Consider the following 25,465-nt stretch of genomic DNA (forward strand, 5'->3'; position numbering starts at 1 on the left):
GGGGAGGTAGAACATTAATGCATAAGGCCCTGGTTTCAAAACCCAGTATGAAAATTTTTTTAAAAAATTAAAAATTTTCTTAATGTTCTCTCAGAACATCTCTAGGAAGTGGTAAAGGGAGTAAGTACTCTTCCAACTATTCTGTGAGAGAAACAGGGATAGATGGACAAATGAGTTTCTCTAAGATGGGTGTGGCCTGCATGAAAAGCAGCACATTCTGAGAGCCACTGGAGATTATCTAACCCATCGTGAAGACTAGGATTTCTGGTTCATGATAATTCACATCAATAATAAACTTCATACCTGTCTAGCAGACATTATTTCTTTTTTCCTGAAATACCCCCAAAAGTATTTCTGGGACAGGTTGCCCACCTCTCCGAAACTCCTGCTGTCGATCTTCCTCATCCAGATCAATGATGACCGGGTGAGAACGTTTCTTGGTTTTCTTCGGTCTACCTGTGGCAAAGGATTTCTTCAGAGTGAGGAGTCTGTACATTTCGTACCCCATCAGCAGCACCCCACCCTCTGACACCCAATCAGCCATCACTTTAGCACGAGATGCCATCGTCCTGCAAGAGTAAACAGAGAAACTTGTGTGAGGTATGAATTATATCTCAATAAAGTTGGGGGTGTGTTTGTGTTTGTTTTTTAAAAGGTAAACAGAGATAAAGTATTATTGCTTTTGGGAATAAGCAGGAAAAGTATTATTCCTCAGGAAGAATCTCTTATACTCAAAGCTTTGTTGTATATTTAGAACTCCTTACTGACAAAGATTTCATGTAGTATCAAGTATAGGACTGGTCAGTTGCCTGAGACTTTCCTTTCTCATTCCAGAGACCCTACTTGTAATTGAGGATGAACTGGGTCATTGATGATGGTTAAACAGAAGAAATACAGTAATTCAATGACAAAAGGCATGAGAAAATACCCCCCTTCAATACACATTCATGACTAAAATCCAACATTTAAGGGAGCATTTCAAGTTATTCCCATAATAAACACAAGGTCAGAGAAAGAAGGGCAACACTCTGCATTCCACCTGCCCAGGTTCCAGTGAATGAAGAGCCAAGAAAAACAGTAAAGGAGCATGGATAGTAGAGACCAGATGACCTTCATCATAGCCACTCCACTCCTAAACACCTGAGCCCTCACTGTGTTTCACATGTTGACTACCAGTCCTAAAATCCAAAAACAGAGAGCAGAGGATTAACCACTTGTTGAGTCACTCAGAGTCTCCTCATTTTAATGTGTGTGACCAAAAATGACAAAAAGCAGTCTCTGCAGAAAATAAAGTCTACCTTCTCAATTAGCCATGTCAATGAGAGAAAAGGGCAACATGGACAGTTGGCTTGAAGCAAGAAGTTCTTCAGAGTTTTGGAAACTGAGTTTACTTTACAGAATAGAAATATAATTTTATTTAAATCTAAAGCAAAACAAGATTTACACCTTTCAAAGTTGTGGAAATTGAACCATTAAAGGTTAATAACTATTGATCCATGGCTTACGAGAATGATGATCAGGTATCTACAAAAAAGAGAAATATAAAAAGTAAGAAGTTAAAAGATGAAAAATTCCATTCTGTCATGCTGAATTTTTTTTCCATATACATTGGAAAATGTGACCATTGCCCACAGGTTTTTAATGACATAAAAGCATCCTAAAGTAGAACACAAGAAATTTCTCAGGCAACGTAACTCTGCTTTTACTAAAAAGCTGGGTAGAGGGTAAAAAAAGTAAGTAGTAAGAACAGAGAAGGACACATCAAGAAAACAAAAGCAATCTGGGAAGACAGAGTACATAGTCAAATAGACTGCCCTAACATCTAGATCCAAGAAAGAAGTCAAAATGAAGGGGCAGAGAAGAGAAGGCAGGTCACCTACTTGTGCTCATCATTCAAGATGTGAACTTTAAAGAACCGAGGCTGGACTTCTTCAGGCTTGTTGTCAGCTGGAAGGGATTCAGGAGCAGGAAGCCACATGTTGAACTCTGCCAACCAGTTTTGAAGAGTATTAACCTATCAGAAAGCCAAGTCAAAAAAGAGTCCTAAGAAACAAGTTCAGCCAGGCACAGTGGTGCATGCCTGTAATCCCAGTGGCTTGGGAGGCTAAGGCAGGAGGATTGTGAGCACTTTAGCAAGGCCTGAAGCAACTCAGCGATTCCCTGTCTCTAAATAAAATATAAAAAGGGCTGGAAAGTGGCTCAGTGGTTAAGTGCCCCCTGGTACAAAATTAAAAAAAAAAAAAAAAAAGAAAGAAAGAAAAAAGAAAAGAAAATGTGGTTAAGCACCCCTGGGTTTAATCCCCAGTGCAAAAAAAAAAAAAAAAANAAAACGAAAACCCAGAGAACAGAGATAATTTACTGGTGGTAATCAGAAGTGTGTGTATCCTTAGTTAGAATTTATCATTAGTTATAAAAATTTTGATTCCCCCCCCCTTCCATCTTCAAGCTAAGGAGAAAATTTACATTTACTAAAGTAAGTCAGGGAAATCTGTCAAAGCTATGCTCCAAACCAAAAGAATAAGAAGTGAACTCTTTTTTTTCAAAAGTACAGTCAATCTCAGGTGAACACCTGGTCAGGAGGAAGGAAAGGCACCTCCAGCTGGATCTTACCATCTCGACTGCTTTTTTCATCCTCACTGCCACTGCTACTGTCCAAACAAATGACTTCCTGGGCCAAGACCCGAGGAGGCAGTTGAGGACCATCACTTGCTCTTAAGACAATTTCCTCTAGAAAAAGAAAGACGGAAGGGAATGTCAAAACCACATTGCTATCATCAACCTGATCTCTAGAAAAATCCCTCTGGCATGTTAAGATACAAAGTTACAGAAAAAAAAAATCACAATAAAATCAATTTGAGTACTTCATTTTTATCTATTTCTACTTTCAAAATCAGATTCTTCTGATGTGTACTCAAAAGAAGCTGAATGACTTTAAAGGATTCCAGGAGGCCACAATCCTACTACAGGTCTTTCTTTTACCACTGTGCAAGCCCAGGGCCTCTTTTCTCTGCCATCTCCACTGCTTACCAGGGAGGAACTCTAGAGGAACAGTAGGAATGGGGGCTGCATAATCTTTCCTCTGCTGCTCCAGGCGCTTCCTTCTTTCCAACTCTTCCTGCTGTGCTGCTTTGGTAACAGGCTCCAATTGATCCTCCCGCAGTAGCTTTCTAAACATTAAAAATAGCAATTGGGTTCACTTAATATTTGGGCAAAGTAATGTCAAGATAAAAAGGAAATGACCACTGCTAAGCTCAGAGAATTGATAGAGGAAGAGAAGAAATCATTTCAGCCCCATCAAACCTATGCAATGGGCAGGGTTGGGGGGTGGGGTGCTTCAAGCTCAGATAGTACTAGGCTAACATACTTTTCATGTTATTTAACTTCCTGACAGATGCCCCTGTGGACTTTTCTTTGTACATACAAAAGATCGAGAGTAAAATAGGGTAATATTGTTTATAAAACTGAAAACCGGCATTAAAAATAAAGTTTTTATGTGGAAAAGAATTAGAGGGATTCTACATCCTTAAGTTTAGAGTAAATATCTTTAAATTGTCATTACATTTTAAAAAGAAAAAGTGGGGCAGGAGGTAAAAATGATATTCATCTCCTTTCAATGGCACAAGGTGTTATTTGGCAAAAGGAAGAATTGTTGGGGATTTGGAAAGTGAAGGAAGCTCACATTTATTCATCTTTAAACTCAAGGAAGAAGTCTTGTCTGGGGCCAGAAAGACCTGCGCCATCTGAAATTGAGTTCTAAGAAGATGAGAATTCAATTTTCTCTTTTAAAAATCTCTTCTAGTTTTGAGAAAAAGATAGATAGATAGACAGACAGACAGACAGACAAATGAAAAAACAGAAAGTCCAACTCAGAGCACCCTTTCATCCTCAATTGCTACCCAAGACCTCCTCAGCAGCAGTCAAGGCCCTTCCACACCCTCTCTGCATCCTCCTCGGACAGCTTAAGCCAATGGTCCTCAGCTGCACCTTCACTATTAAAGAGGGCACACAGTTGAGCACTTTCTCCTTCAGAGAGAGGTCACTCCTGTCCAAACCAGTCCTTCTGCTACTGCTAACCTTATGATGAAAGGAAATACTTCTACTCCTTACTCTCTCCTCTTACCCAAAGCACAACTCACCGTATGTTTCTTCTCATGTGAGAGGGTTTCTGAGCTCTCTTCTTTTTGGGGTCCTCAGAGGCTAGGATCTTGCCTTGGGGGCGCTTAAGCTGCTCTGAAGGCTCAGACTGAGATGAGGTAGTTGAAGTGCATCGCGGCGGCCGCTGTCCATCTTCCCCCAGGTGGTCGTGTTCAGTGCCACACATGCCTTCCAGGGATTGGTCTGAAAAAACAAGGGGAGAAAGGTGGTTGTACTGGGAGTGGGATTTGATTACAGACACTCCTGGGTTCAAATCTCAACTCAGCAACTTAATAGTTGGTAACCTAACACAAGTTAAGATCTCCCTGAATGTTAACGGATTTATCTATTAAATGAAAATAATGATGCCTACCTTACAAGGCTGTTGTGAGTACTAAATAGTGTGTGTGCCTAAAACCAAGCCTGGCTCAGAGTAGGACTACAAAAAATGAAAGCTATCAAATTGATACTATTTATCAGGATTAGGAAGCTTCAAGGCCTCAGAATACTCAGAATGGCACAAAGCTGAGCAGCTGAGTTCCAAACACAGCTCACAATCACTTGTGTGACTCGAAGCAATTCCCTTCATCTCTTGCCTTCTTCCATGTCTTAAAGTGTTCACCCTTTCAATTTGTTGACCATTTAATGAGGGATTACAATATGGCAAGAACTATCCTACATGCTTCAAGGAATATTTTCAAGACTTCTTCCTTCCAAAGATGTCTGTTTTCTATTGATGGAGATAAGTCATATATAGACAGATAAAACATGGCAAGGTGTACTTAATATTACAGAAGGAGCAGATCAATAGACCTAAAGAACTTAGAGGTTTAAAGCATCATTTTTTAGCCAAAGGTAATTAAATAAACCAAGAATAATTATGTTACAGTTACAGGAAATACAAGGCTATTTTATGTAATAAGCACACAGGAATTATATCATATTGAAGATAAAATGTGACTGAGGCCTTGAAAGATTAGAATGTCTAAAGTAAATACTTGATAGGAAAAAAGGAAGAGATTCCTGAATGACATTTGTTGCATCAAATACCAGCAAGGACAGGGGTCAAGGCAGGAGGGTCCATGTACACAGTCCCACGCCTCAGCCTGCTAAAGCAGCATTCTGCTAAATGTGCAGGCCTTGAGAATCACTTAAGCCATAAAGCCTGTTCTTAAATCTGCCAGAACCCCCAACTACACAACCAAAAGGTCTTTCCCAAAGGTAAGAGCAATTTGAAACTAGAACACAAATGCCAAAACCAAGCAATGGCACTTGGCCCTTATGGAGGAAGGACCCAAATATATTGTGTTGGTAACTGTGTTTAACCAAACTACAGACCTTATTTGGATTTCACCAGTTTTCCACTAATGTCTTTATTTCTGTCATAGGATCCCATCTAGTACACTATGTTCCCTGTAGCTGTCACGTCTCCTTAAACTGAGGCAGTTACTTAGCCTATTCTCATGACTTCGATACTTTAGAGTGAAAAAAACACCAGATGCTGGTCACATGTTTTTTTAGACTGTCCCTCTAACTTGAGTTTGACTGTTGTTTTCTCATGATTAGTTTGGGGTTATAACTTCTAGGGGAAGAATATCACAAGAGGTGAAGTGCCCTTCTCATCACATCTTATCAGACATACATAACTTACATTTTGATCACTTGATAAATGTGGTATTTGCTAAGTTTCTCCACTATAAAATAACAATCTTTCCTTTTCTATATTTTATTCATCAGAAGTCTATCATTATGCTCAGTCTACATTCAGGAGAAGAGAATTAATAAGCTCCATTTCCTGGAAGGAAAAATGTTAAGAAGAATTTCAGAATATATGCTAAAACCAAAAAAAAAAAAAAATACTTGGGGAAAGAAACTTTGAGGCTATACAACTAACCTTTCTTAAGTTTTGCTTGTAATACTGAATTTCGTATTTAATACTGAATTTAATATTAAACCCAGGGTGCTCTTCCACTGAGCCACATCCCCAGTCCCTTCTATTTTTCATTTGAAAGCAGGTGGCGGGGGTGTACTGGGGACTGAATCCAGGCATAGTGGGGTACTGTCCTGGTTTGGGGGTATAGAGAGGAGGCTAATGTCGTCACTGTGAAAGTAAGCAGATGGGTGTGTGTGCATGCCCATTCATTCACATGTAGATGCTTGAGGTGATTCACTCCCCTACAGCAACACTGGCAGCATCTTCAGTTGCCCTCATTCTGAGGGACCATCAAAGGTTTCAAGCAGGCTGCCTTTGCTTTTTGAACACCAAACGGGAAATGCCAAGGAAGGAATCAGTTGAGGAATGCTCAGAATGGGACCTAAGCAATGGAACATAAGCAAGAGGTTAAAATGCCATACTCCCTTCACCATTATCAATGGATCTACAATAAGCTTTTTACAAAAGGCCTTATAGAGAAAGCTGAGCACAGGGTGGCAAGAAGCATTAAGAATGTTGTGTAGGGCTGGTGCTGTAACTCAGTGGTAAGAGTGCTTGCCTAGCACGTATGAGGCACTGGGTTCAATTTTCAGCACTCAATAAGGAAGCCTGGTTCCATAGCTTCTATATCCAGCCAGATGTTAAGAGCTGTAGCTGCAGCTCTGGAATAGAACACATGATACAGAGTCATGAGTTCAATGCTCAGCCCCTCAAAAAATAAAGAAAGAAAAAGGATGCTTCAAGGTAGAGCTCCAAGTCAGACTAGCTGCCCTCCAAATTCATGATCCTCTTCCATCAGTCCTTTCTGACTTCTGTCTGAAACACTATAGGAGGAAAGCTCAGCATTCTGTTTTCCTTTAAAAGAACTCAATCTTTTAGGCACCCCAACCCTCCAAACATTTTCATATTCCTCCTAACTCACAGCTAAAAATGCTTCCCTTCTAAAAAGGGAAGCCAACAAATGAGTAGCTGGATGGACAGCAGACTCCTAAGGAGGGAACAGCCATCGCTAAATGGCCACTTTAACCAACACTGCAGCTTGGGCCACACACCAACCACACTTGCGGCTGGGTTGGCACACTTCAACTTAGTGTTTTGCTGGTTCCTCTGAAATGGGTCTGATAATGACCTTTGATACTCTCCTGATCTTGCTTGTTTCTATTTCATAAGTAAATCAGTTGAGCAATCATTTGGAGGTACAGTTGGAGGTAAGGTTATATAGTAGGCAGATAGTACAGAAATCAGAATATAGAGAGCAGGTCTTAAAGGTCAGGCCAAGGGATCCGAAAATGATCAATAAAAACTTGTTGCCAACTATTATATTCCTTGTTCTGGCTTCTGCATGGCAGAGTGGGCTGCTCCGGGGAAGAGAAAGAACAGAACCTGCTGGACTTTCAACATCACAGATTCACTATCAAACATTCATTCCAAGTTATAAGGCCTGGCTTTGTGTACTCCCATCTGACATGGGGTTGAATGTAGCCAAGTATAACAACAATATTAAAATGATCAAAGTATATAATTCTTAAGCACACTTAGTTCAGATATGAATTCCCCCCTTTCCTCTATACAAGAGATATAGGTCAAAACCAACTCCACTCCTTACTGCCCAGCATTCTTTGAACAAATCCTCACCCTCTAGGTTCAACAACTATTCTTGTTAAAGAATTTTAGTTTAAACATGTACTAATATTTAAAGTTCATTGTCAAGTATGTCAGTGTTTTACAAGCACTTCATTGCTGCTTCATGATGCTTATTATGAAGTTTCTGAATTTTAGATAATATTATAAGCTGAATGTTTAATAAACTATTCTTATTTTTTTAACTCTATAATTAAATTTTCCCTAAGCCAAAATGTTTTGTCGCTATATGCTCTTTTGTACCTTCTGAATATTGAATCATTTAAATTCACAACTTAAGCAAAAGAACTTTCAAAAACTAACCCTCCACAATTTTAGAATATAACCCATCCACTGAGGAAAAAAAGAGACAAAGTCCAGCAACTAAGTAACAAGAAGCTGGGCATGGTGGTGCATGCCTGTAATCCCAGTGAGTTGGGAGGCTAAGGCAGGAGGATTGTAAATTCAGGCCAGCCTCAGCAAATTAGTGAGGCCCAAAGCAACTTAGTGAGACCCTATCTCAAAATAAAAAATAAAAATGGTTAGGGATGTGAACCTTGATTTAATCCCTAGTACCAAAAAATAAATAAGTTAACAAGACATGTTTTGACAGATAATAAATGTAAATTAGTATCTACTTGGCTTAAAAGTCAATGACTGGGGCTGGGATTGTGGCTCGGTGGTAGAATGCTACCACCTAGCATGTGTGAGGCACCAGGTTCAATTTTCAGCACCATATATAAATAAATAAAATAAAGATCTATCAATATCTAAAAAGAAAAAAAAAGTCATTAATGACTACTACCACCCTAACTCAGGATCACAGAGTCAGACCCGGGTGCAAATACTTCTGAACTTTCTCCTTCACGAGAGCCAGCCATGAACAGCAATCACCAGAATTATATAAACACCAAAGAACACTTACATAAGCTTCTTGGGAATGAGTTATAAGCCACACCACAAATTTTACTAGTCAAACCAATGGGGGAGAATCTTCAACATTTCATTCAATGAGGGCATAAGGTATAAACACTTTCAGGGCCCTTCCTCTTCTTCCTCTTCTCTATAAAAAAAAATTAGTGGATTCCAAGTTTCATCACATTTCCTGATGTCATGTGATAAAATGCATACATCACTACCTTTGATGTATGTGTGCTAAAAACTGCAACTATTTTTGTTTTGGCAATACTTGGAATTGAATCCAGTGGTACTTTACCACTGAGCTACAACCCCAGTCCAAAACACCTAAATTTGAACACAGCTTAATATTTCAATCCTGGTTTACAAAAATACAGGAGACAATGAACTATAAACAAAACCACAGGAATACAATCAACAAAATTAGACTGTGAATCCTTTCCTTCTAGAAATAAATTGCAAGGAAAAAACAAGGGAAAGTTTACAGATTAAAGAGATATAAAAGACATATTCAACTAAATGTGGACCTTGTGGGGATTTGAATAAATTAACAATGAAAATAATTTTTAAAGATAATTAAGGATTATCTAAATGTTTCATGATATAGGAACTACAGTTTTAAAAATTTTAGGTGTTGTAATGATATTGTGTAGATTTTGTTTTGTTAGGACTTGAGATATATAGATATAAATATATATGTACATATGTATTAGGGAATATTATAAATACACTCTGAAGTATTAACAGGAAAAAATTTTATAATGTTAAGAACAGGCTTCCAAATAATTCAAGGTTGGTGGGGGGAATAGATGAAATAAGACTGGTCCTGTATTCACAACAATTGAAGAGAGTAATGGGAAAGATTTTATTCTTATCTCTACTATTTTATGATTGAGATTTTCATAATAAAAATTCACTATTATTTTTTAATTTAAAGCATTGCTTTTGTTTTGTTTTGTTTTGTATGTGGTGCTGGGGAATGAGTCCAGTGTCTTGGATGTGCTAGGCAAGGACTTCACAACACTGAGCTACACTCCCAACCCTAATTTTAAAAGTTTTAAGAGAAAATAAAATGAAACAAGTATTAACCTCTTAACTATTTAGTTCTCAACTTTTCCTGTGTGCAGCCATAACAACTTGAAAACAACTAATCTATTCAGATTTCAACTTTTCCACATTCGTTAATACACATTTACATATTTCATACTGGCAAATCAATTTATATATATTCTTGAGTGCTCTTCTGTTGGCTACTTGATACGTGCATTCCTTTGACATAGCCCACATACTTGCTATTTCTTATTTTTCATTTGTATCTATAGTGTCATAAAACATCTTGGTAGAAATTAGTTTTTCCTTTTATTTATTTTGGTACAATCCAATACAGCTGGAATAATTAGAAAACAGTTTTGCAAGCAGGGGTTTCTATCTTCATATCAGATAAAGTAGACTTTAAGCCAAAGTTAATCAGAAGGGACAAGGAAGGACATTTCATACTACTAAGGGAATTATACATCAAGACATAACAATTGTGAATATTTATGCCCCAAACAATGGAGCATCTACATGTACCAAACAAATTCTTCTCAGTTTCAAGAATCAGACCACAACACAATAATACTGGGTAACTTGAACATGCCTCTATTACCACTGTATAGATCCTCCAAACATAAACTAAATAAAAAATATATAGAAGTAAAATATACAATTGATAATTTAGACTTAAGAGACATATATAGAATATTCATTCATCAATGATTGAATACACTTTCTTCTCAGCAGCACACAGATTCTTCTCTAATATAAACCAAGCTATGTAAGCTATCACATAAGTTGGCACACAATTGTAATATTACCTTAATATATTTTTAGCATCTGTAGGGTTACTTTGATAGCTCCCTTTCCACTGATATTAATTTTTGTGTTCTTGCTTTTTTCCTGATTAGAACTGTCTGATTTTTATCAAATTCTTCTCTATTTCATATATTTTTTCTCCAACTCTTGCTTTTTCCTTCCGACTACATAATTTGAAAATCATTTTTTTTAGTTTCTTTTTGATACAAGTAGTTTGTTCATCTGAGTACTGTTTCATCCCAGAAATCCTGGTATTTTAAGCTTTTATTATCATTTAGTTCTAAGTACTTTTTATTTATTTTTCTTGTACTTTCTTCCTTGATCTCTATAAGTACGCCATTTAATTTTGAAATAGTTGACATGTGGAGGTGGGGTTCTGTTATGGTTTGGAAATGAGGTGTCCCCCAAAAGCTCATGTGTGAGACAATGCAAGAAGGTTCAGAGGAGAAATGGTTGGGTTGTAAGAGAAAATTAATCTCTGAAAGGGATTAACTGAGTGGTAACTGAAGGGGGAAGGTATGACTGGAGGAAGTGGGCAATAAGGGTGTGGCTTTGGGATAATATATTTGGATCTGGCATATGGAGACCTCTCTCTCTGCTTCTTGATCACCATGATGTGAGCTGTTTCCCTCTGCCACACACTCCATCCCGATGTTCAGCCTCATCTTGAGCCCTGAGAAATGGAGCCAGTCTTCTATGGACTAAGACCTCTAAAACTGTGAGCCCTCAAATAAACTTTTCCTCCTCTATTGTTGTTATAGTCAGATCCTTTAGTCAAAGCAGTGTAAAAGCTGACTAAAACAGGTTCTACATATCTTAAGGTGATTGAATTCTAATGTAATAAATCATGCAGGAAACATAGTCTGCATGGTTTCAAACTTTTTAAAAAAGTAACGGAAATTTTTATATTGATTGTATTGGTTACATACATCTCAAAACTGATCAAATTCCATACTTCAAATATGTACATTTTATTGTACTTCAATTTTACCTTAATAAAGCTATGAAAAAAAAATTAGGTTTTGTAGGTCTAAGATCTCGGTCACAGCTAGTTCATGTTGCCACTGTAGCCCTAAAGCAGTTATACATAAACAAATGAGTAAATGAGTAAGGAAGAACAATTTTGAAAAAGAACAAAGTTGAATGGCTCACATTTCTTGACTTCAAAACTTATTACTAACCCACAGTAACCAAACAATATGGCACTGGTATAAGGACAGGCATAATAGTGTATTAAAAAGACCAGAAATAGACCCTTGTGTGTATGGTCAAATAATTTTTGACAAAGGTGACAAGACTATTCAATGAAGAAAGAACAGTTTTTCAACCAAGGATGCTGGGAACAGTAGGTATCCAATCAGAATAATGAACCTAATACCATATATAAAAATTAATTCAAATTATATCCATGATCTTAACGTATGTATATACACACATGTATTTAATAGGTCAGGCTTATGAGACAGGCTTCAAAATTAAATCTAGGCTTTACACAGTGCTGTAATTCCAGCAACCAGAAGGCTGAGGTAAGAGGATCCAAGTTCAAAGCCAGCATCAATCAACAACTTAGTGAGACACTGTTTCAAAACAAAAAGTTGAAAGGCTGGGCATTCCCTCTAAAAACTGGAACAAGACAGGGATGCCTTCTCTCACCACTTCTATTCAATTTAGTTCTCGAAATACTAGCCAGAGCAATTAGACAGACAAAAGAAATTAAAGGCATAAAAATAGGAAAAGAAGAACTTAAATTATCACTATTTGCGGATGATATGATACTATATCTAACAGACCCAAAAGGGTCTACAAAGAAACTACTAGAGCTAATAAATGAATTCAGCAAAGTGGCAGGATATAAAATCAACACGCATAAATCAAAGGCATTCCTGTATATCAGTGACAAATCTTCTGAAATGGAAATGAGGACAACCACCCCATTCACAATATCCTCAAAAAAAATAAAATATTTGGGAATCAACCTAACAAAAGAGGTGAAAGACTTATACAATGAAAACTACAGAACCCTAAAGAGAGAAATAGAAGACCTTAGAAGATGGAAAAATATACCCTGTTCATGGATAGGAAGAACTAACATCATCAAAATGGCGATATTACCCAAAGTTCTCTATAGGTTTAATGCAATGCCAATCAAAATCCCAACGGCATTTCTTGTAGAAATAGATAAAGCAATCATGAAATTCAAATGGAAAAACAAAAGACCCAGAATAGTAAAAGCAATTCTAAGCAGGAAGTGTGAATCAGGCAGTATAGCGATACCAGATTTCAAACTATATTACAGAGCAATAGTAACAAAAACAGCATGGTACTGGTACCAAAACGGGCGGGTGGACCAATGGTACAGAATAGAGGACACAGAAACCAATCCACAAAACTACAACTTTCTTATATTTGATAAAGGGGCTAAAAGCATGCAATGGAGGAAAGATAGCATCTTCAACAAATGGTGCTGGGAAAACTGGAAATCCATATGCAACAAAATGAAACTGAATCCCTTTCTCTCGCCATGCACAAAATGGATCAAAGAGCTTGATATCAAATCAGAGACTCTGCACCTGATAGAAGAAAAAGTTGGCTCCGATCTACATATTGTGGGGTCGGGCTCCAAATTCCTTAATAAGACGCCCATAGCACAAGAGTTAATAACTAGAATAAACAAATGGGACTTACTCAAACTAAAAAGTTTTTTCTCAGCAAGAGAAACAATACGAGAGGTAAATATGGAGCCTACATCCTGGGAACAAATTTTTACTCCTCACACTTCAGATAGAGCCCTAATATCCAGAGTATACAAAGAACTCAAAAAACTAAACAATAAGATAACAAATAACCCAATCAACAAATGGGCCAAAGACCTGAACAGACACTTCTCAGAGGAGGACATACAATCAATCAACAAGTACATGAAAAAATGCTCACCATCTCTAGCTGTCAGAGAAATGCAAATCAAAACCACCCTAAGATACCATCTCACTCCAGTAAGATTAGCAGCCATTATGAAGTCAAACAACAACAAGTGCTGGCGAGGATGTGGGGAAAAGGGTACTCTTGTACATTGCTGATGGGACTGCAAATTGGTGCGGCCAATTTGGAAAGCAGTATGGAGATTCCTGGGAAAGCTGGGAATGGAACCACCATTTGACCCAGCTATTGCCCTTCTCGGACTATTCCCTGAAGACCTTAAAAGAGCGTACTACAGGGATACTGCCACATGGATGTTCATAGCAGCACAATTCACAATAGCTAGACTGTGGAACCAACCCAGATGCCCTACGGATGAATGGATAAAAAAAATGTGGCATTTATACACAATGGAGTATTACGCAGCACTAAAAAATGACAAAATCATGGAATTTGCAGGGAAATGGATGGCATTAAAGCAGATTATGCTAAGTGAAGCTATCCAATCCCTAAAGAACAAATGCCAAATGTCTTCTCTGATATAATGAGAGCAACTAAGAACAGAGCAAGGAGGAAGAGCAGGAGGAAAAGATTAACATTGAACAGAGACATGAGGTGGGAGGGAAAGGGAGAGAGAAGGGAAATTGCATGGAAATGGAAGGAGACCCTCATTGTTATACAAAATTACATATAAGAGGTTGTGAGGGGAAAGGGGAAAAAAAAAAACAAGGGAGAGGATTAAATTACAGCAGATGGGATAGAGAGAGAAGATGGGGGGAGGGGGTATAGTAGAGGATAGGAAAGGTAGCAGAATACAACAGTTACTAATATGGCATTATGTAAAAAAGTGGATGTGTAACCAATGTGATTCTGCAATCTGTATACGGGGTAAAAATGGGAGTTCATAACCCACTTGAATCTAAAGTATGAAATATGATATGTCAAGAGCTATGTAATGTTTTGAACAACCAATAAAAAAGAAAAAAGAAAGGCTGGGAATGTAGTTGTGGTTAAGTGCCTCTGGGTTTAATTCCTGGTACCCCCCAAAAAAAAGAAAAGAAAAGAAAATTGTATACATTCCCCTAATGTCACCATATGTTTTCCACTTTTCTCTTTTAAAGTATTTATAAAAATATGTAGATTTTGTAAGGTGTTCTTTTTAATTTCTGTACTTTTTAGACATGACTGAAAATACATGTGCTTATGTTTTAAATTGTTGTTCACTGAAAATAAATACATATCTCCATGACCCAAATGTAAAACCTAAAACCCTAAAGCACTTAGAAGAAAAAACAGGGTAAAAACTTCTTAACACTGGATTTGGCAATAATTTCTATGATATAAAAGACAGAGATAGGAAAGAAAAATAGACAAATCAGACTTTATGAAAATTTATAACTTTTATGCACCACAAGGTACTATCTTGCCAGGCACAGTGGCAAATGCGTATAATTCCTGTTCCTCAGGAGACTGAGACAAGAGGATCACAAGGTGGAGAACAGCCTGGGCAATTTAGTGAGACACTGTCTCAAAAAATAAAAGGGGATGGGAATGTAGCTAAGTGCTCCTAGATTCAATCCCCTATGTGGGGGACTGGGGGAGGGGAGCAGTCACCAAATTAAAAAGGCAAACAACATATGAACTAGGATAAAATATTTATAAGCCATATATCAAATAAGGGGCTAATATTAGAATATATAAAGAACATCACAACTAGACAAGAAAACAAACACCCTGATTTTTTTTTTTTTAATGGGAAAGGGACTTGAATATCAGATACTCCTTGAAAAAAAAAAAGAAAGAAAGAAAGAGGCCAATAAATACATGAAAAGATGCTCAGAAACACTAATCATTAGAAAAATGCAAATCAAAACTATGAGGCAACCATTAGAAGGACTACTCTAAAAAAAAATAGAAAACCATAAGTATTGGCAGAAATATAAAATAGCATAGCTGCTATACAGTAAAGAGGTTCCTGAAAAAAAATTACAAGTATAACTATAATATGATCCACCAACTCCACTTTGGATATGTGTCTTTATTTTTAAAAAAATACCTTTATTTTATTTATTTACTTATTTTTATGTGGTACTGAGGATCAAACCCAGGCCTCACACTTGCTAGGTGAGTGTTCTACCACTGAGCCACAACCCCAGCCCTGGGTATATGTCTTTTTGTGTTGTTCTAACAGAACACTACAGATAGTTGTAGATGGACACAATATCTTTATTTTATTTTATTTATTTATTTTTATGTGGTGCTGAGGATTAAACTCAGTGCCTCATGCGTGCGAGGCAAAGTGCTCTACCACTGAGCCACAACCCCAGCCCCCACAGACTATAGAATAATTTATAAAAAGAAAAAAATTAACTTCTCACAGTTTTGGAAGTGAGAAGTTCAAAATCAAGTTTCCAGCATCTGGCAAAAGCCTGTGGCAGTATCATCTCATGCAAGAAGGGTGAGAAAGCAAGAGGAAAGGGAATTGAACTCATCCTTTCATCAGGAACTAACTTCAGAGATAACTGTCTCACTCTCTGCCATAATTACATTAACCCACTCCTTAGGACAGAGTAAGACCTAATCACTTCTTAAAGGTTCCATCTCTCAACACTGTTGCATTAGAGATTAAGGTCCTAACATATCAGCTTTGGGAATACATTAAAACCATAGGACCATATACCTAAAAGAATTGAAAGCAAGGTCTTGAAGAAGTATTTCTATACTTATGTTCATAGCAACATTATTCACAAGAACTAAAATGTAGAAACAACCTAAGTGTCCATCAACAGATGAATGGATACGCAAAATATGATATATACATGCAATGGATCTTACGTAGCCTAAACAAGGAAGGCAATTCTGACATTTGCTATAGCATGGATGAACCCAGCATACAGCATACTGTAAAATAAGCCAATCACAAAAAGACAATTATAGCATGATTACATTTATATGAGGTACTTAGAATAGCCAAAATCATAAACACAGAAAAAAGTATGGGTTACGAGGGACTGGGGGGAAGAGAAAATGAGGTGTTATTGTTCAACGGGTATACAGTTTCAGTTTTCCAAGATTGAAAGAGTTTGGAGATGGACAGTTGTGATGGTTTCACAAAAAAAAAAAATGATTGTACTTAATACCAAAGAACTGTACTCTTAAAATGATTAAGTAAACTAGGTATAATACACACCTGTAATCCCCACAACTCAGGATGATGAGGCAGGAGGATTGCAAATTTGAGGACAGCCTCAGCAACTGAGCAAGACCCTGTCTCAAAATAAAATATAAAAGGGCCTGGGAATGTGGCTCAGTGAGTGGTTAAATGCCACTGGGTTCAATCCCCAATACCAAAATACATATGTATGTATGTATGTATGTATGTATGTATGTATCAAGTATATTTATACAAAAAAAAATGGGGAAAAAATAGGCGGCTGATTGCATTTGGTATGTTGCCTTTTATTTTGCTGACCACCACAGCATGTCATCCAGAGAGGCTAAAATGCCTCAGCACTGCTATCAGCAAGATATATAGATATAGATATAGATATAGATATAATTTCCCCCAAAGTCTTATCCCTTGAAAAGTTTTTTAAAACTTTCACTTCTTCCATTTTCTTGCTTATGAGATTTTAAAGTCATGTCAAGGTTTGATAATCTCAATCCCAAGCTCAACAAAAGCCCTGTCTTCTGGTCACTACATTTTTGGGAGGCAGGGGCAGGGTTAGTTACAAGGGATTGAACCCAGGGGTGCTCCCAACTGAGCTACATCCCCAGTCCTTTTTCATTTTTTGAGAAGAGCGTCTTGCTAAGTTGTGGAGGCTGGATTCAAACTAGGGATCCTCGTGCCTCAGCCTCCCAAATCACTGGGTTTACAGGCATATGTTACCACACTTGGCTGGTGCTTTTTTTTTAATGTATGTATGTATGTTTGTTTGTTTGTTTGTTTATTTGCTGGGTGGGAGTGGGGGTGCTGGGGATTTAACTCAGTGGCAACTTACCACAGAGCCACATCCAAGCCCTTTTGATTTTTAAAATTTTATTATTTTTTTGTGGGGGGGTGGGGGGAGAGACTGAATCCAGAGGCATTTTTCCACTGAGTCACATTCCCAGCCCTATTTATTCATTTATTTATTTAGAGACAGGGTCTAACTAAATTGCTTAGGGTCTGTAAATTGTTGAGATTGTCCTTGAACTTGAGATCCTTCACCCTCAGGAACTGCTGGGACTACAGATGTGTGTCACCATGCCTGACAGGTACCCTATTTTTTAGGAGGCGGTGGGCAACCACATATTGGCACATGCCTGTAATTCTAGCAACTAGGGAAGAAGCTGGGAAAACTAGCCTCAGCAACTTGTAAGACTCTAAATGCTTTGTAGCAGAAGTGGCAAATGGAGTTCAAGAAACTGAAAAAAGCTACTAAATCCCCATTCTGTATGCCATTAATTCTCTAGATATCAGATATTGAGGATAAGGTTTTTTTTTAAGATGAAATAAAAAGGATAAAAGGTAGAGTGGGTACCAGAAGTCTATGATTAATTCAAAATTAGGAATTTAGGTTCAACGTTGGTAATGTTGAGTTAGGATGGTAGTAAATTATTAATTTCTGGGTCCTGCTTGAATTTTAAAAAAATATCAATTTTAGCCCAGAGAGAAAATGGCAAATTAGGGGAAGGACACGTTTCCCAGCAGTTCCTTATCATCAGATTTACAAAGTTGGAAAACTGCTCTTCACTGAAGTAACTCAGGGAACTCACTGAAACATAATACTGGCCTGTAAAAGAAACCATAGGCACACAGAAAGTCCTAAATTTCAAATATAATATAAGAAATAATACATTAGAGATGCGGCAACTTGGCTGGTGGCAGCCACAACCAGAGTTGCTGAGAGAAGGAGGGGAGAAGGCTAACAGAGAGAGAAAAACATGGTAAATTTTTTAAACAAATTTTTTTCAAATTGGCATGGGGGAATCTGTATAATAGAGGGAGGCTGAACTTAATGTACCAAGAGTCAGTGGGAGAAGTGCCTCAATAAACACCAACCAAAAATTGCTCAGTCCACAGGTAGATAGTTCACCAGGAACTGGGATCATAGCATGGAAACCAGGTGCCAGCACAGTAACCACCTGTAAGCACTGCAGGGCAGGGAACAGAGATAGGAGACTGGGAATTCATAAAGGAAGTTATCAGCAGTTTCCAAGTGTACCTGGACCAATGTTACTGAAACAGGGTGCAAAGAAAATTGTGCTTGGAATAGGCAGGCTCTGGATATCAAGGAGAGAAAACTCCCTCTATTGCTAGTACCCCATAAGAGCTATTGAGAAGATGTATATAATAGCCAAACAAGAGTGTCTGCTCTACCTGATAATTCATATTCACATTCATAGCAGTGAATATGAAATCTATGGAGGTTTAGTCCTAAGCTCTTAAGTGTATTTTGCCAGAAGCCCCAAAAATTCAAACATCCAGCAGAGACTGCCATCAGGCCAGCAATAGCGGGGATAGATCAAATCTCAAATACCCACTGACAGAATTCCAAAGATCAGCCAAGACTACTAGAACTTCCAATTTACAACTCTGCACCACCCCCACTACAGGAATACACAATTGTCAGCACTCCCCAATCTATCTAGTTACTACACCCAGCTTTGCTTCCTAGCCACAAGAACTGCCAGTTAGGTGAGGAACACAAAGACATAACTTAACCCCCAGCCCTTGATCCAAGAGTTACAGAGCCAAAAATAAATATAAATATAAAAAATAGAAATTTATCCCTACCAAAAATTAGGCCCTAATTTCTTTCTTTCTTTTTAATTTACATATATTTTTAGTTGTTGATGGACCTTTATTTTATTCTTATTTATATGTGGTGCTGAGAATCAAACCCAGTGACTCACACATGCTAGGCAAGCGCTCTACCACTGAGCCACAACCCCAGCCCAACAAGCCCCTTATTTCTAAGAATTTTCCTCTTTTTTCTTAACTTTTTTTCTACATATTTGCACTTGTTACTATTCCTTTGAAAATCCTTTCAAATATCATTTCAATGTATTTATTTTTTATGGTTTTCCATTCTCCAAGATTTTGTGAGTATATATGTGGGTGTGTGTGTACTCACCATGAGGATAAGTTTGAAATAAACATATATATTCATATAATTTTATTTTCACTTCCATTGCTTTCTTCTGTATCTGTTAATTATATAACTTTGGTTTGACTTAGGTGGAGTATAAACATAGGTGGGTTTGAGTTGTTTAGATCTTATATTTACTTGTTTGTATCTTTGTTTTTGTCCCTCTTATTGTCCCATCTTCACTCTTTCCTGACCAATAGCTGAATTTTCCTGTTCTCTCTTCCTCTTTTATTTATTTTTTTTTTTTGAGAGAGAGAGAGAGAGAGAGAGAGAGAGAGAGAGGAAATTTTAATATTTATTTATTTATTTTAGTTTTCAGCGGACACAACATCTTTGTATGTGGTGCTGAGGATCGAACCCAGCGTCTCACGCATGCCAGGCGCATGCCAGGCGAGAGCGCTACCCTTGAGCCACATTCCCAGCCCCTCTTTTATTATTTTAATGACTTTTAGTTGATTTTTAATTCCTCCTTCTTTACAGCCAACATCCACTACCTATCTCCAATCTCTCCTCTTTTCACTTTTTTAAAAAAATATTTCAAACTTTTTCTTGACTTTCTGCCCTATTTTTGCTTCACTTCCCCCTTCCTCTAAGAAGGGCAGAAAAGTGATTTAAACATTTCAATTCATAAAGTAGAGATACTGCTGCCAAGAATACTCACAATTCAGGCAAGCAACAGTAAATCTCACCCCACACTTAATCTAGTCCTACCCTAAGCCTCAACATTACTTCAACATATTGAACTGGGGAGATAAAACCCCCAAACCAATAACCAGGCCCCAAGAGGAACAACCAGAGCAGGACCTCAGGTCAGACCCATGGACATCTACTCAAACATCAAAAACAGAGAGAAGTCCCAGAACAAAAAAGGTAACTACACTCAAAAGGATATGCGTTTAAAAGAGGAAAAGGAATCCATCTCAATTGATAAACAACTACAAGACCTCTGAAAACATGAGGAAACAGGCAAACAAATCTTTACCCCCAAATCCAAAATCCGCCAACAGAGGATCCCACAGATATGAAAATGGTTGTTTCCAGAGAAAGATTTAAAAAAAAAAAAAACTGATTATTAAAATGTTCGATGATGTATGTATAATACATCAAAATAGAATATATTCTACATCATGTATAACTAAAAAGAAAAAAAAATTTAAAGTTCAATGAACTAAAAAAAGATCTAAGGAAAGAAATAGGAGATGAAAGATCATTTCAAGGGCTGGGGATGTGGCTCAAGCGGTAGCGCCCTCACCTGGCATGCGTGCGGCCCGGGTTCAATCCTCAGCACCACAAACAAACAAAGATGTTGTGTCTGCCGAAAACTAAAAAATAAATATTTTTATTTTTTTCTCTCTCTTAAAAAAAAAAAAAAAAGATCATTTCAATAAAGAAATAGAGATAATAAAGTTTCCAATCAGAATTCCCGAAAATGGAAAACAATGAATCAAATTAAGAATCCTCTAGAAAGATTAGATTTCATAGAAAATAAAACTTTAAGCCTTGAAGACAGGATACATAACCTTGAATACTCAGTAGGCAATAAAGTGAAAAAAATAAAAAGCACATGATCAGACTATCTAAGAATTCTAGGAAAGCTTCAAGAGAACAAACCTAAAAGTCACTGGGATAAAAGAGAATGTGGAGTTACAGGCTAATGTCACTAGGAACATTTTCAATGAAATTCTAACAAAAAATTTTCCCATTATCAGAAATGAGATAGACATCCACATACAAGAGGTATAAAGGACTACATACAGACAAGATCAGAAGAGAATTCTCCAAGACACACCCCAATAAAAATATTTAACATAGAAAATTTAAAAAAAAAGAAATAAGCTGCAAGAGAAAAATGTCAGGTCACATTTTTAGGCCCACCAATAAGGCTCACCTGTGTCTTCTCAACTTAGAATCTAAAATCAAGGAGGTCCTGGAATGAGATATTCCACGCTCTAAAAGAAAATAATTGCCAGCCAAATCGTTATATCCACCAAAGCTTCTTTTCAAATCAATGAAAAAATAAAAACTCTCCATGACAAGAATAAACTGAAAGAATTCATGACCACCAAGCCAGCTCTACAAAAAATACTCAGTGATAAACTGAATAGAGAGGAAACCCCAAAACAACCTCAAAACTCCCAAGTAGATGAGGATCACTAGAAGAACTAAATAAATAAAAATCAAGACAGAATTAAATATAGCAAACAAACCCAAATGGCAGAAAACTAGAAACACATATTCCTAGTAACACTGAATGTAAGTGGTCTCAATTTCTCAATTAAAACACACAGATTAGCAGAATGGATCAAAAACAAGGTCTAAGGCTGGGGTTGTGGCTCAGTGGTAGAGTGCTTGCATAGCATATGTCACGCACTACATTCGATTCTGATAGTAGATAGATAGATAGATAGATAGATACTATATCCATCTACAACTAAAAGTATTTTTTAAAAAAAGGTCCAACTATATGTTGTTTGCAAGAAACTCATCTCATAGGCAAAGATTCCTACAAGCGGATTACAGATTGGTGGAAAAAATATTCTGTACAGATAGTCTGAAAATAAGCAAGACTAGCTGTTCTCATATATGACAAAGCAGATTTCAAGTAAAAATTAATCAGAAGAGACAAAGAATGCCACTACATCCTGGTAAAGGGAACAATCAAACAAGAAGATATAATGATAATAAATATATTTTCCCCAAATGTCAGTATACCTAATTACATTAAAAATGCTTCTTGATTTTAAATCTCAGATAGACACAAATACAATAATATTGTATGGTTTCAATACATCCTTGTCACCAATTGAAAGGTCACCCAAAAATACAGTCAATAAAATTATCTGTGACCTAAATAATACTATAAATCAAATAGACCTAATAGAGAGCTACAGAATATTTCATCCCCCAAAAAGCAGAATTTACCTTTTTAGCAGCTCATGGAACCTTTTCCAAAACAGAGAATATTCTAGACTATAAGATAAGTCTTAACAACTACAAAGAAATTGGATATAGGGCTGGGCTTGTGGCTAAGTGGTAAAGCACTTGCCTAGCACATATAAGGCCCAAGGTTCAATCCTTAGCACCACATACATACATTCATAAATAAATAAATATGTTGTGCCCATCTACAATTAAATATATGTATGTATTTTTTTAATAATTTTTTAAGAGGGAGGGAGGGAGAGAGAGAGAGAGAGAGAGAGAGAGAGAGTGTTATTTTAGTATTTATTTTTCAGTTTTAGGTGGACACAACATCCTCATTTTATTTTTATGTGGTATTGAGGATCAAACCCATCGCCACGCACATGCCAGGCTAACACATTACAGCTTGAGCCACATCCCCAGCCCTGTATTTTTAATTAGATATAATCCCATGCATCCTATCAGATCATAATGGAATAAAATTAGAAATCAACAGCAAGAAAAAATAATAGAAATCACATAATGACATGGAGATTGAACAATATTCTCTTTTTTTTTTTAAGAGAGAGAGAGAGAGAGATTTAATTTTTTTTTTTTTTTTTTTTTTTTTTTTTTAGTTTTCGGCAGACACAACATCTTTGTTTGTATGTGGTGCTGAGGATCAAACCCGGGCCGCACGCATGCCAGGCGAGCACGCTACCGCTTGAGCCACATCCCCAGCCCCAGCAATATTCTCTTAAATGAAGGACTGATCAAAGAAGAAATTCTTACAAACAAATGAGATAAGACATACAATATATAAAAATATCTGGGACAGTATGAAAGCAGTTCTAAGAGGAAAATTTATAGTATTGAGTACCTACATTTGAGAGAATTTTTTTTTAATATTTATTTTTAGTTTTCGGTGGACACAACATCTTTATTTTATTTGTATGTGGTGCTGAGGATCAAACCCAGCGCCACACACATGCCAGGCAAGCACGCTACTGCTTGAGCCACATCCCCAGCCCAAGTACCTACATTTGAAAAATAGAAAGATCCCAAATAAATAAGCTTATGCTCCACCTCAGGGCCTTAGAAAAGGAAAAACAAACTAATTCCTAAACCAGCACAAGACAAGAAGTAATTAAGATCAGAGCTGAAATTAATGAAATTGAGAAAAGAAAAAAAAAACCCACAAAAATCAATGCAATTAAGAGTTGATTCTTTATAAAGATAAACAAGATCAATAAACCCTTAGCCAAAGACAGAAGACCCAAATAAACAAAAAAAGGAGATATAACCACAGACATTTCTGAAATACAGAGAATTATTAGAAACTATTTTGAAAATTTGTATTACAATAAATTGGAAAATCTAAAGATACTGACAAATTTCTAGACATATACGACCAGCCCAGATTCAATCAGGAAGACACCAAAAACTCAAACAGACCAATATTAAGTAATAAAATTGAAGGCTTTCCAACGAAGAAAAGCCCAGGACCGTATGGATTTTCAGCTGACCTCTACCAGACTTTTAAAAATGAATTAACACCAGTCTTTATCAAATTAGTCCCTGAAATTGAAAGGAAAGGATCACTCCTAAATACATTCTTTAAAGCCAATATAACCCTGATACCAAAACCAGACAAAGATACATTAAGGAAAGAAAACTATAGACCAATATCCCTGATGAATATAAATGCAAAAATCTTTAATAAAATAATAGTAAACCCCATTCAAAAACACATCAAGGGCTGAGGTTGTAGCTCAGTGGTACAGAGCTTGCCTAGCATGTGTGAGGCACTGGGTTTGATTCTCAGCACCACACATAAACAAACAAAATAAAGGTCCATTGACAACTTAAAAAAAAAAAAAAAAACCCACATCAAGATAGACCACCATGGGGCTGGAGATATGGCTCAAGCAGTAGCACGCTCGCCTAGCATGCGTGCAGCCCGGGTTCGATCCTCAGCACCACATACAAAGAAAGATGTTGTGTCCGCCGAATACTAAAAATAAATAAATATTGAAAAAATTCTCTCTCTCTCAAAAAAAAAAAAAAAAAAGATAGACCACCATGATCAAGTAGGTTTCATCCCAGGGAATGCAAGGTTGGTTCAACACATGCAAATTAATATATGATTCACCATTTAAATAGAATTAAGGGCAAGAATATTCATCATCATCAATAGATGCAGAAAAGTCCAGTGATAAAATCTAGCACCCATTCATGTTGAAAACATTGGTGAAGCCAATTTATTTTATTACTCCAAAGAAATATAGCCAGGGCTGGAATTGTAGCTCAGTGGAAGAGCACCTGCCTAGCATATATGTGTGAAGTACTAGGTTAGATTCTCAGCACTACATATAGATAAATAAGTAAAATAAAGGTCCATGCCAGGCACTATGGCACTCGCCTGTAATACCAGTGGCTCAGGAGGCTGAGACAGGAGGATTATGAGTTCAAATCCAGCCTCATGAACAGGGAGGTGCTAAGCAACTCAGTGAGACCCTGTCTCTAAATAAAATACAAAACAGAGTTGAGGATGTGGCTCAGTGGTTGAGTATATCTGAGTTCAGTCCCCGATACCAAAAAATAAAAATAAAGGTCCATCAACAACTAAAAACCATATTTTTTAATAAATAAATAAATAGAATCTTAGAAAGGCTATATATAACAAACCCAAAGCCAGCATCATACTGAATGGAGAAAAACTGAAAAGTATTTCCTCTAAAATTAGGAATAAGACAAGGATATCCACTCTAACCACTTCTATTCAATATAGTTCTCAAAACTGTAGCCAGGGCAATCAGGCAAAAGAAGGATATTAAAGGGACACAAAAGAAAAGGAAGTCAAATTATCTCTTTTTGTGCTGATGATATGATCCTGTATCTAGAAGACCCCCAAAAAATCAACAGAAGACTTCTAGACTTGATAAATAAATTCAGCATAGTAGCAGGTATACTACAGTAGTGATTTTCCTAAGAAAAAAAATCAGGAAACTACCTCATTCATAACAGCCTCAAAAAAAAAAAAAAAAAAAAATTA

The 25,465-nt window shown here is 36.9% G+C and overlaps 2 protein-coding genes and 1 pseudogene across 9 annotated transcripts in view; 1 reads left to right on the forward strand and 2 right to left on the reverse strand.

Moving 5' to 3' along the window:
- Positions 1-2,032, reverse strand: part of LOC107143177 (RAD54 like 2) — a 60,265-nt gene extending 58,233 nt beyond the window's left edge. For 2 of the 4 annotated variants that reach the window (XM_048794638.1, XM_048794640.1), the window contains exons 1-2: positions 1,881-2,032; positions 373-569 (exon numbers count right to left, since the gene is read on the reverse strand). In XM_048794638.1, coding sequence (XP_048650595.1) covers positions 373-569; positions 1,881-1,978 — 295 coding nt within the window. In that variant the 5' untranslated portion in view covers positions 1,979-2,032. The remainder of the gene's footprint in view (positions 1-372; positions 570-1,880) is intronic. The other 2 variants (XM_015486773.2, XM_048794639.1) reach the window with 2 other exon arrangements.
- A 310-nt stretch (positions 2,033-2,342) lies between these two features.
- LOC125613634 (helicase ARIP4-like) overlaps positions 2,343-25,465 on the reverse strand; it is a 143,481-nt gene continuing 120,358 nt past the window's right edge. For 3 of the 5 annotated variants that reach the window (XM_048794646.1, XM_048794645.1, XM_048794644.1), the window contains 3 exons: positions 4,137-4,338; positions 3,028-3,167; positions 2,343-2,727 (listed from right to left, as the gene is read on the reverse strand). In XM_048794646.1, coding sequence (XP_048650603.1) covers positions 2,558-2,727; positions 3,028-3,167; positions 4,137-4,338 — 512 coding nt within the window. In that variant the 3' untranslated portion in view covers positions 2,343-2,557. The remainder of the gene's footprint in view (positions 2,728-3,027; positions 3,168-4,136; positions 4,339-25,465) is intronic. The other 2 variants (XM_048794643.1, XM_048794642.1) reach the window with 2 other exon arrangements.
- The window catches only part of LOC107143083, a 21,797-nt pseudogene continuing 16,659 nt past the window's right edge, over positions 20,328-25,465 (forward strand).

The sequence above is a fragment of the Marmota marmota genome, unplaced genomic scaffold, assembly GCF_001458135.2.
Source record: "Marmota marmota marmota unplaced genomic scaffold, marMar, whole genome shotgun sequence".
Classification (NCBI taxonomy): domain Eukaryota; kingdom Metazoa; phylum Chordata; class Mammalia; order Rodentia; family Sciuridae; genus Marmota; species Marmota marmota.